This window comes from Phoxinus phoxinus, assembly GCF_949152265.1.
Source record: "Phoxinus phoxinus genome assembly, chromosome: 24".
Lineage (NCBI taxonomy): Eukaryota > Metazoa > Chordata > Actinopteri > Cypriniformes > Leuciscidae > Phoxinus > Phoxinus phoxinus.
In genome coordinates this window covers 23,063,018-23,075,150 of record NC_136899.1, presented here as the reverse complement: position 1 = coordinate 23,075,150, position 12,133 = coordinate 23,063,018, and the positions used below count along the sequence as shown (strand labels likewise).

Genomic DNA, 12,133 nt, shown 5'->3' with positions numbered 1-12,133 from the left:
TTATTTTTCATTATATTTATGTTATAACTAATGTCATTAACCTAGTTTAATTTCATGTTTTTTTTATGAAATAAGCAATTTTATTTGGCGTGGTAATATTATATAGTATCTTATTTTACTGCAAACACATAGAGGTCTGACTGCTCAATAGCGCCCCCTGTCAGTGAAAGCAGAACAACAGCATTAAAACAAAACTGATTTGTTAAAGGCCCACTGAAGCGTCTGCCTGAAGCACAGCATTATTCAATGTGTTGATGTCATTTCCACTTAAACAGGAAGATAGGGCGGGACATATCGAACAGCGTTTCATTTATACTACAGGTCACCCGGAGCCGTTGATCTCGGTAAAGAGGCCGTTTCCTATGTTTTCTGGTATGCGCCAACTCACGCACATGATCCGCTCTGTGCTATCGTGTCTCTGGATGTCACTGCATGTGTGCGTGCTGTTTGCATGACACTAACGTGAAAAAGACTCAATAGAAAGCATATTTACACTGTCTGAATTGTTCCCTATACACAGTAGTGCACATATGCCATTCAGCATGTAGAAAATAGTAACTGTGTGAAGAAGGGACCAATTTCACCCTCAGCTTCAGCGTCTATTTATAAATGTAGGGGGCGGAGCTTCAGATGCTATAGAGAATTTGATTGGACAGACAATCTGTTGAGAAGTGCAGAATGATGTCATCAAAATCATTGATATTGGCGGAAGTGAGAGACTTAGACTAGAAGATTATATCTTCTAAATGCGAATTTTGTCATTGTTTTGGAGCACACTTATAGATAACAGTAAGGCTAACATAACATTTGCTTTCATAGTGACTTTATCTAAACAGAAGCAAAACATCCATCGAACGAGATTTTTATTTTGCAATACAGCGCTACAAAATTTCCACCATAATGTTTTTTTCAGATAACTTAATAAAAATAATTATTTTAAATTAAATTTGAATCTATTAGCTATGCAATATATTTAAAATTGGAAAAAGCATTTTAATCGAATTTATATTTATATTCAATATAATGAAATCAAAATGAAACATTTCTGTAAGTGACACTTTATTCCAATAATTATTAATTTAATGTTTCTGGGGAAAACATTGGATGTTTATGGGTAGCCTAATTCATTCAGGTAAATAAAATATATTATAAAAAAATCTCAGCGAAAAAGAGCAGCGTTTATAAATAGGGTCACATGATGTCTGTCGGTCTCTGGTGCTTTGAGGATGAAGCAGTGAAAGAGTTACGTGGACATTGTTTCGTCTACAAGAGGTAAGAACAACGACAAAGCACTTTTAAAAACAACAAAGTAAGCAGACACTTGCTACATAGAAAATAAGTTGAATTATTAAATGAGCTGTAAAACAGCTGAGAACTTACTGAACATGTGAATGATATTTAGACTACTTTTTAGTTTAAGGTCAAATTTTGGTTTTACACGGAGTAAGGGCAAAATATTTTCTCTTAGTGAGTAAGGCAGATAAATGGGACAGAGTGTGTGTCTGTATAATATAATGAGTGTCTTTCTCATTCTAGTAATTGGTTTGGGATAACTTACATGTAATACTGTCCTTGGGTCACAACTTCAGCATGGACTACTCCCACGATATTCAACTGAAAATCATTGAGCTACATCTTCTACACCTTCATGTTCCTCCTCTCTCTCATCCTGTCTAACCTGCTGTTTCGCACCTACCACTCGTTGTCAGCCAAAGAAAAGGTGCCCATTAAAGAGATAGTTCAACCAAAACTGAAAATTCTGTCATCATTTATTCACCCTTCAAGTTTTTCCAAACCTGCAGAGGTTTCTTTCTTCTGCTGAACACAATATTTTGAAGAACGTTGGTGACTAAACAGTTGACAGTAGCCATTGACTTTGATACTAGGGAAAAAAATACTATGAGGGTATAAGTGAATGGCTAAAATCAACTGTCTGGTTCACAACATTCTTCAAAATATCTTCTTTTGTGTTCAACAGAAGAAATAAACTCATACAGGTTGAGGGTGAGTAAATGATGACAGAATAAAATAAATGTTGGTTGAAATGCCTATTATGTTGACATAAAACAGATTTTTTTAAAAACCAACCATTATGTTGATATGATATTCTACCATTTAGATAATTAGATAAAGGTCTTCTGGGATGTAGTTGCGACACGGGCTGTGTTTGGCATGGTGACAGGTTTTCGAGCGCTCATGGAGGACTCTGCTGTCTTCTCTGATACGATTCTCGGGCAGGAGGACTGGTCGTGGTTCAACGTGCTGTCCGTTACGGGCTTTTCCCTGTTTGAAAATGTGGCCCTTTATGCGTACAAAGTGGTTTTCCGGTTCCTTCGATCTGCAGTTACTGTAGCTGTGCACCACTTCTTTGCCCTGGCAGGGTTTGCTGGGGTGGTTGTGTGGGACTGGCTGGGTCATTTCTTCACTCTAAAAAATGCTGGGTTGTTTCAACCCAATTTTGGGTAAAATATGGACAACCCCAAATGTTGGGTTAAAAATGTAATGTAAAAATGTAACCCAATGGCTGGGTTTGTCCATATTTTACCCAAAATTGGGTTGAAACAACCCAGCATTTTTTAAAATGTTGGTAACCCTGCTGCTGGAGATCAGCACACCCTTCATGCTTCTCCTGGATGCTGCTGAAGGTGAGATGCAATGGTCAAGGGAAAATGTTTTGCTTGAAAACTTAATTTTTCTGTGCGATTTAGTGCAATTTGTGCAAAGAAAATCTTTGTAAGCAAAGCAGCAAATCAACTGTTTGTCTAAAGACTGTAGTGATCTTCTGAAGCACCGGCAGGCCAGTTTCACTTCTATTGTGATGTGGGGAAAAAACATGTTTTTCTTCCTCTACTCAACAATTTATCATGCCTGATTGCTGAGAACACTTTTACAGCTCTGCTATATTTGTAGACTGTTCTTAGAAACAGGAACTTTTTCTTTTTCAGCCATTTAAACGGATGTGCTTGACCTTTGTGCTCTCTTCTTGCGACTGTTGGAGCATCTGGGGCATAGCACAGCATTCAAAAAATACTACACTCAAGTTAAAAGTTCATCTTTTAAAAAAGACATCTATAGAATAGTTTTCTGTATGAACAACCCTGAATGCTTTTTTTTTTTTTGCATTCCACTGTGCTTTTTCATTGTTTTTCTAGGTAAACACGAGCTAGATGAACGCTTTTGAACGTTACACGTATTGCCTTGAATCTTGCAGAGTATCTAAAATGATGCTAAAGTTAAATCTAAGTTAAAAGAAATTTGACTTAAAAAAAACCTTCGCATTTAAACGTAAATTTATTAAATATTCTATGCAAGCTTACTTTAATCTAATTTCTTTCTAAAATGTTTTCGAATGCAATTCATAGCATAACACAAATATGCATTGTATTATTTGCATTAGAGCAAGGGATACTATAGCCGGCATTAGCATGAAATTATCTTTCAGTTTTCGTTTTCAGCTCAACTGTTGTCTCGATGGATCAACAGTTTAAAGACAGTCTTGCTGAGTGACTTAAAGGGTAATTCCGGTATTTAACACCTTGAGTCTATATTGTAGTTTGTTTTGGATGAACAAGAGTGGTGGACAACATTTTTTTGACAATGGTTCCTCTCTCGAGTTTTTGACTATAATAGAATTGGCCATGGACCCATTTAACATTGGAGTCAATGGGCATGTCCGAAAATGTCATTAAAACAACCTTTAACATTAGTTTTCAAAACTGTGCAACTCACCGAGTGATTAGTGATGTTAGTTGATGTTCCAGAAACAAAAAGTGTTGCGAAATACAGTTTCTGTCGTGTTTTATTCGTCATTTTGTAAAATCCCATTGAATTCTGTTGAAGGACTGAGTGCTCGTTAATATAAATGCGCTACCGGAAACGGAAAGGGGGCTGTTTACTCGCTTCGATGTAGTCTTTTTGCTCGCTTCCGTTTCTCATAAGGCTAGCGAGCAGAGCAACTGTGCTCCGGGAGAGTAAGCGAAATAAACAAACAAAACCTTGAAAATATTGAAAGACGTGACCACTGACCAGTGCAATATGAAGTTGAACTCGACTGTGACCGTGAGTGTCCCGCGAGACATAAACATCGGTTATCGCCATCAAGTGGTCGGGAGTGTGCTAACGCTTCAGATTCAAATATTGAGCGGAAGTTACACAGTTGTGAAGTGTCTGAAAAAATAGTTCCACTATAGCAAAATAAACGGATTGGAATCATATATTGCGACGATATATTGTTTATAATCATCAACGATCACCACTAACCACTCGGTGAGTTTAACAGTTTTATAAACTAACATTATTGGCTGTTTTAATGACATTTTCGGACATGCCCATTGACTCCAATGTTAAATGGGTCCATGGCCAATTCTATTATAGTCAAAAACTCGAGAGAGGAACCATTGTCAAAAAAATGTTGTCCACCACTCTTGTTCATCCAAAACAAACTACAATATAGACTCAAGGTGTTAAATACCGGAATTATCCTTTAAAGGGATAGTTCACCCACAAATGAAAATTCATTCATCATTTACTCAGCTTAACGTTGTTACAAATTTGAATGGCTTTCTGTGACTTTGGATGAAGTACTGCTCTTCAGCGAGTGAAATTGTTGACATGTTCTGTCATTTGCTTTTATTATTAGATTATTTCCAGTGTGTAGCTAATTGTGAATAAACTACATTTGAATTAATAAGACCCTGTTTTGAACTGGTTTTAAATGAACTCTTACATTCCTTCTCTTCGTTGCTAAGGTGGGCTTGTCCAATACTCTGTTCTGGAATGCTAACCAGTGGATAGTTATTCACATGTTCCACTGCCGGATGGTTATATCCTACTACATGTGGTGGGTGAGTTGGAATCACTGGGAGGAGATGAACACACACATCCCACTGGTTCAGAGACCTCTGTTCTTTATAGGCCTCTTCCTGCTCACCTTCTTCATCAGCCCCATGTGGACGCATAAGAGAACCCTGCAGCTTTCCTGCAATCCTGTGGACTGGAACTTTGACAACATGCCCCCACCAGAGAATGGACCAATCCAAGACCAGGCACACAAACCCCATGCCTGCTGATTAATGCAAGGATCAAGGCCTTATGAGAAATGCAGTCTGAGGAAGACTGCAGCTAAAAGTCAGATAGGAGCATAGAGATATTAGGCAGTTTTGTGCTGTTGTGTTGCTTTTAGTGAGTATTGTTCGAAGGTTTGTCCTCATCCTCTCCTTGCTTTCTGTAACAAATCCTTCCCTCGAGGGTCAAAATGATCTGAAGCCTAAAATTGTTTTCTTTTTTAAATTGTACTTTTAAATGAATAGATTTTTATCAATAAATTGTTTTATTTAAAGAAGATCCTTGGCCAATTTTTTGTGTGAATTAAAAAGCTTCATTTAAAAAAAAAAAAGCAACATTTTAAACGAAAAAGCTGAGAAAATTATATTTTTTTGTCAAAGACTACATTCAAATTGGATTCAGCATGATGATCAAAACAGATGGAGTAGATCGGGTCCATCAACACCCCCAAAGCTTCAGAGTCATTACTCTTCCTGGGCCAACATTTCATTCTGTAACGTTTGGCAGTTATTTTACATTTGGCCAAGCAATGTTCTATCACTTGTTACTGAAGGGTTAATGTTGCCTTGGTTTTGGCTTGCTTGGTTGGAGACATTTAATATTCAACAATAATATTGATCTGCCTTCACTAAGGTGGACGATGATGCAATTTTCTTCTAGAAACATTTTTTATTATTTTCATGTCATCACTGTGAAGCTGCTTTGATACAATCTGTATTGTAAAAAGCACTATATAAATAAAGGTGACTTGACTGCGGCTTCTTTACCCCGGTTTTAATCGGGAGATTCTGTACACTTTCCAAGATGTGTTATAGCGCCCCTACCGTGAAAACAGTGAACACATGGCTGGCTGGAAAATTCAGTCAATGGAGGTGAAAGAGTGAAGTAGATTTGATATAAATTCCTATGTATACTAACACTGGACTACAAAAAATTCAGATACTCAGAATTAGCAAACAAATTCTCCAAAAATCAATTGTTTATGAAATAGTGAACAAGCAGCCAAGAATAGTTTTCAGTACATCTTGATCAAAAATTGTACAAATATAGGCTAAATAGACTTAGACTTTTCTGTCAGCATGTCAAGTATACTTAAGTGTAATTTTAAGTAGTTTTCAAAGTAACGTACATTTAAAAAATATAGTTTCAGTTTAATTTGTTAAAAAAGTATACTGATAGCACACACTTAAACTGTTGGAAGGGTGGTATGCTTCACATTATGTTAATGCATTGGGTCAGTTGGTCATTCATGGCCATTTGAACAGTCTACCACATGAGCGTTAACACTAAGCAATCTAATCAAATGCATTCAACTAGTTGTTGAAAGTTGATAAGCTCAACATTTTACACCTTTTTTTAGCATACACTTTTGATCTGATCAACCAAAACTCATCTCCAGGTGTAAACGTAGGAGAGAACAAAGCAGATTATGTTAAACAAAGATGAGGACATGCTAATGCAGCACAAACAATACTAAAACTGCAAGGAGACAATTGGTTACAGGGGAGTTTATTTATTTTTTTCAAACACCGAAGCAAACACTAAATGAAGAAAACAAGGCAAAGTATGGAGCTATGACTTCACTTGATGCAACAACCTCAATATGCCTGGAGATACATGCTTATTTTGAGTAGTCTGAGAGTGTAGAGGTGCTGGATATTGAAAGCCAGGCTGGACAGACTGCATCAGACTAATAGGTTGAAGTGGTATTTTACTGGGCTGCCGGGACACAGACTGGTACTGGGCTTGTCCTGACTGCAGACCGCTGGGCTGTGACAGAGACTGGTAATGGGCTTTTGCTGATTGCAGGCCAATGGGCTGGGACACAGACTGGTAACGGGCTTGTCCTGACTGCAGACCGCTGGGCTGTGACAGAGACTGGTAATGGGCTTTTGCTGATTGCAGGCCAGTGGGCTGGGACACAGACTGGTAACGGGCTTGTGCTGACTGCAGACTGCTGGGCCGGGACAGAGACTGGTAGCTGGTTTGGCCTGATGGCAGACCACTTATCTGGTCCACAGACTGGTAACGGGCTTGGGCTGACTGCAGACTGCTGGGCTGGGACAGAGACTGGTAGCTGGCTTGGCCTGATTGCAGACCGCTTAGCTGGTCCACAGACTGGTAACGGGCTTTTGCTGGTTGCAGGCCACTGGGCTGGTCCACAGACTGGTAACTGGCTTGTGCTGACTGCAGACTGCTGGGCTGGGACAGAGACTGGTAGCTGGCTTGGCCTGATTGCAGACCGCTTAGCTGGTCCACAGACTGGTAACGGGCTTGTGCTGACTGCAGACTGCTGGGCCGGGACAGAGACTGGTAGCTGGCTTGGCCTGATTGCAGACCGCTTAGCTGGTCCACAGACTGGTAACTGGCTTGTGCTGACTGCAGACTACTGGGCTGGGAAAGAGACTGGTAGCTGGCTTGGCCTAATTGCAGACCACTTAGCTGGTCCACAGACTGGTAACGTGCTTGGGCAGACTGCAGGCCACTGCGCTGGTCAACAGACTGGTAACGGGCGTGGGCTGACTGCAGGCCACTGGGCTGGGACACAGACTGGTAACTGGCTTGTGCTGACTGCAGACTGCTGGGCTGGGACAGAGACTGGTAGCTGGTCTGGCCTGATTGCAGACCGCTTAGCTGGTCCACAGACTGGTAACGGGCTTGTGCTGACTGCAGACTGCTGGGCTGGGACAGAGACTGGTAGCTGGTCTGGCCTGATTGCAGACCACTTAGCTGGTCCACAGACTGGTAACGGGCTTGTGCTGACTGCAGACTACTGGGCTGGGAAAGAGACTGGTAGCTGGTCTGGCCTGATTGCAGACCGCTTAGCTGGTCCACAGACTGGTAACGGGCTTGTGCTGACTGCAGACTACTGGGCTGGGACAGAGACTGGTAGCTGGTCTGGCCTGATTGCAGACCACTTAGCTGGTCCACAGACTGATAACGTGCTTGGGCAGACTGCAGGCCACTGCGCTGGTCCACAGACTGGTAACGGGCTTTTGCTGGTTGCAGGCCACTGGGCTGGTCCACAGACTGGTAACGGGCTTGGGCTGACTGCAGGCCACTGGGCAAGGACAGAGACTGGTATCTGGCTTGGCTTGATTGCAGACTGCTGGGCTGGTCCACAGACTGGTAACGGGCTTGTGCTGACTGCAGACTGCTGGGCAAGGACAGAGACTGGTATCTGGCTTGGCTTGATTGCAGACTGCTAGGCTGGTCCACAGACTGGTAACGGGCTTGTGCTGACTGCAGACTGCTGGGCTGGTCCACAGACTGGTAACGGGCTTGTGCTGACTGCAGACTGCTGGGCAAGGACAGAGACTGGTATCTGGCTTGGCTTGATTGCAGACTGCTGGGCTGGGACACAGACTGGTAGCTGGCCTGTCCTGGATGTTGGCCACTAGGCCAGACCACAGACTGGTATCTTGCTTGAGACAACTGCAGACCAATGGGCCAGTTGACTGATTGGGAGCCAGTTTGTGTAGGTTTTTGGAAACCAAGCTGGGGCACAATCTGGTAATTGGCTTGTGCTGCCGGCAGGCCAGATTGTGAGCTGGATTGGGCTGGTTGTTGGATGCCAGACTGGTCCACAGACTGTGAGCTGGCTTGGGATGGTTGTTGGATTCCAGACTGGTCCACAGACTGTGAGCTGGCTTGGGATGGTTGTTGGATGCCAGACTGGTCAACAGAATGTGAACTGGCTTGTGATGACAGCAGACTACCTGACAGTTCAACAGATTGTGAGCTGGCTTGGGATGGTTGTTGGATTCCAGACTGGTCCACAGACTGTGAGCTGGCTTGGGATGGTTGTTGGATGCCAGACTGGTCAACAGAATGTGAACTGGCTTGTGATGACAGCAGACTACCTGACAGTTCAACAGATTGTGAGCTGGCTTCTGATGGTTGTTGGATTCCAGACTGGTCCACAGACTGAGGGTTGGCTTGGGCTGGTTGTTGGATTCCAGACTGGTCCACAGACTGAGAGCTGGCTTGGGCTGAGAGCAGGCTACCTGAAAGCTCAACATATTGTGAGCTGGCTTGGGATGGTTGTTGGATTCCAGACTGGTCCACAGACTGAGAGCTGGCTTGGGATGACAGCAGGCTACCTGAAAGCTCAACATATTGTGAGCTGGCTTGGGATGGTTGTTGGATTCCAGACTGGTCCACAGACGGAGAGCTGGCTTGGGCTGGTTGTTGGATGCCAGACTGGTCCACAGACTGAGAGCTGGCTTGGGCTGACAGCAGGCTACCTAACAGTTCAACAGATTGTGAGCTGGCTTGGGATGGTTGTTGGATGCCAGACTGGTCCACAGACTGAGAGCTGGCTTGGGATGACAGCAGGCTACCTGACAGTTCAACAGATTGTGAGCTGGCTTGGGCTGTTTGCAGGCCACTGGACTGGTCCACAGATTGCGAGACAGCTTGTTCAGAGTTCTGGCTGCTGGCTTGAGATGATTGTTGGAGGCTGGGCTGGTTCACAAGTTGGTATCTTGAATGTGCTAGCTGCACACCACTAGGCTGAACTGTGGAACCATATCGTGACTGCACTAGTTGCTGGCCACTCAGTGATGGCACAAGTCCATATCCAAAGCTGGCTTGCCCTAACTGATAGCTGGGTTGTGAGGAATAATTTATCTGCTGCAAAGGCTTGACAAAAAAGGTAGAACTTGAAACCTGGACTGGCCTGTTACCAGAAAATAACTTGGAAACAACTTGAAGTCTACTTCTCTGAGGCTTGACAATGGGCTGCACTGCAGACTGGTAGCTGACTTCCACTAATTGGCCACTGGACTGGGAGCTGTTCTGTACTAGTTGCTGGCTACTAGACACCACAGACTCATTACTAGACTGTACTACAGTTTGATAGTTGAGCTGTGTTGGCTCAGGTAAAGACTCAATGTGCATACTTGAACCCATTGCAGTGGACACAGAACCAGAAACGAGACTGCCACTACCAGCTGAAGATATCGGAGATCCTTGAAGTTGACTACTAGCATCAGAGTCAGAACCAGGCTTATATACATTAGTCACTGGTCCAAAACCAGAAGAGCCATTTTGAGGACTATAGCTTACACTGCTATACACACCCTTAACTTGTGCAGCACTGTAAGTGTTACTCCTTGGTCTTTGGGGACTGATGGGATTTTATGCATCAGCACCATACCAGCTGTAGGAACTTCGCGGCTTCACACCCTGCATGGGGAAAGCAGCCTCATAGTATACAGGATAACCACTCCTGACAAATCCACCAACTAGAAGAAAACAAAAAGGGAAAGAAAGAATCAAACAGACATGCTAGCAAATATGAATTATAGAACTTGCCTGGATAAACCTTACCACTTCCAAAATGGTCAAAGACACAAAGACTGAGAAGTGCCAAAGAAAGACTGCAGACGGAAAAAAACAAAAAAACACCTTGTTAGATGAATGCCACTTGTTAACAAATACCACAATTTATCATCATACCTTAAGGCCCTGTCCACACGGAGACGCGTTTAGCTGTATACGGACAAATTTTGTGTCGTATTGGCGTTTCGTCCAGACGGATCCGGCGTTTTGAGAGACTGAAACCGCTATTTTTTGAAACCGGGTCCCAAAGTGGATAAATCTGAAAACGACACGCTTGCGTTTTCGTGTGTACAGCCAATCCGTATATTTTGTGAAACGATGATGTCATGTCGACTAGTCGGACACTGCTAGTCACGTCAACAACACCTGCCGACTGCTTGTATAAAAATATAATATAATGCTGCAGAAGCTACTGAACCTCTTTTATTACCTACTTTAGATATTATTTAGCCTACTTAAATGTATTTTCATTGTATTTCTTTATATTTTTATTATGCTATGGTGCTGGTCTGTTGTCTGATTAAGACATTTCGTATTTTGTAGGGATGGGCATTTCAAACTAAAAAAATATTCGACGATCACTGGGAATTATTTGATTATTAGGCTGTTCAAAAAACGCACATGCTCGCCGGCACAACGGCGCTCGCTCAAATTCCACTCCGACATTACATTTCTCAGTAAGCCTGTTGTAGCCATTACAGAAAATGTATTTAGTTTCATATTTATGTTTAAATAATATGTTATTTTTTATTTCATCTATGTTGATTTATGAAAGTGAACAGCATGAGTAATCATAAGATGCGCAATATAGCGGGAGACATCATTTTGACCACATTAAGTTTTGTTTTATATAAAGCTGGTTTGTATAACGCCTTTCTTTAAAGTGAATTTCGTTTTGTATAAATTGTATCTTAATTTTAATCAAAGTTTCATCAACCAATTGCCTGGATTTAATAAATAAGAAGCAAATATAGCTGACATTATAATCATGACATGGACGCGCCGGCGCAATATAACTTGCATTGCTCGTGAACTGGAACTCGTCTCATAAATTAACCGAAACTCAGAAATATATAGAATGCTTGAAATGTCTACTTTTAAACTGTTAAAATGTCTCCTTGCTATATTTGACTCATTCATTACTTTTGCCGGTTCTTTGTGGCAAGCTTTATGAGTCCGATAACTAATTGAATATCGTGATTCGTGACTCATCCCTATTGTACCAGGCCATTTATGGTTGTTCATATTGTTTAATAAAGTTCTTGGTAAAAAAGAAAAGAAGAAGCTACTGTGCCTAATATTATTGTATACAGCGCGCAAGGTTTATGCGCATGCTCAAAGTCTTCTTCTCCGTTTTTATTGTATCTATATGGCAGAATTACAGCGCCACATACTGGTCTGGGATGTATATTACATCGTTTTGAGTCGGTTTCAGTGGTTTCGTGTGTACGCAGATATTTCTTGAGACGACGCCGTGTTTACGGAATTATTTTTTAGAACGAGGCAAAAAAAATATCGGATAGGGAAAGCTCTGGCTTCGTGTGGATGTGGCCTAAGAGTCGGCTATTGGTACCCTCCATGGCCAAACAGAAATACAACAACTAACCACCTCAACAACACCAACACTAAAAATTCATAAAAAACATGCTTGACCTCCAACACATATTAGTGTTTCCTGATGAGACTCTTTATAGTGCCAGCAACTGCCATTTACCAATTGTTT

At 41.9% G+C, this 12,133-nt stretch overlaps 1 protein-coding gene and 1 pseudogene across 9 annotated transcripts; one reads left to right on the top strand and one right to left on the bottom strand.

The window, feature by feature from the left end:
- Positions 1-1,198: 1,198 nt before the first annotated feature.
- Positions 1,199-5,069, top strand: LOC306993022 (protein CLN8-like; annotated as a pseudogene). Its single transcript has 5 exons — positions 1,199-1,272; positions 1,545-1,720; positions 2,134-2,413; positions 2,571-2,645; positions 4,749-5,069. The product of its transcript is annotated as a protein CLN8-like (transcript).
- A 1,011-nt stretch (positions 5,070-6,080) lies between these two features.
- On the bottom strand, positions 6,081-12,133 carry LOC306993147 (uncharacterized protein). 8 transcript variants are annotated; one of them, XM_079602739.1, is made up of 6 exons: positions 11,963-12,074; positions 10,399-10,448; positions 9,408-10,313; positions 8,701-9,167; positions 7,180-8,655; positions 6,292-7,134 (listed from the first exon to the last, which is right to left on the bottom strand). In XM_079602739.1, the coding sequence occupies exons 3-6, from the start codon at positions 9,976-9,978 to the stop codon at positions 6,637-6,639; spliced, it is 3,012 nt and encodes a 1,003-aa protein (XP_079458865.1). In that variant the 5' UTR covers positions 9,979-10,313; positions 10,399-10,448; positions 11,963-12,074; the 3' UTR covers positions 6,292-6,636. The 8 variants fall into 8 exon arrangements, with proteins under 8 accessions (XP_079458861.1, XP_079458865.1, XP_079458862.1 ...); XM_079602740.1 differs by having other exon boundaries at positions 6,553-6,834; positions 6,884-7,182; positions 7,324-9,071; positions 9,168-10,313; positions 11,963-12,095; XM_079602738.1 differs by having other exon boundaries at positions 6,559-6,834; positions 6,884-7,182; positions 7,228-9,071; positions 9,168-10,313; positions 11,963-12,095.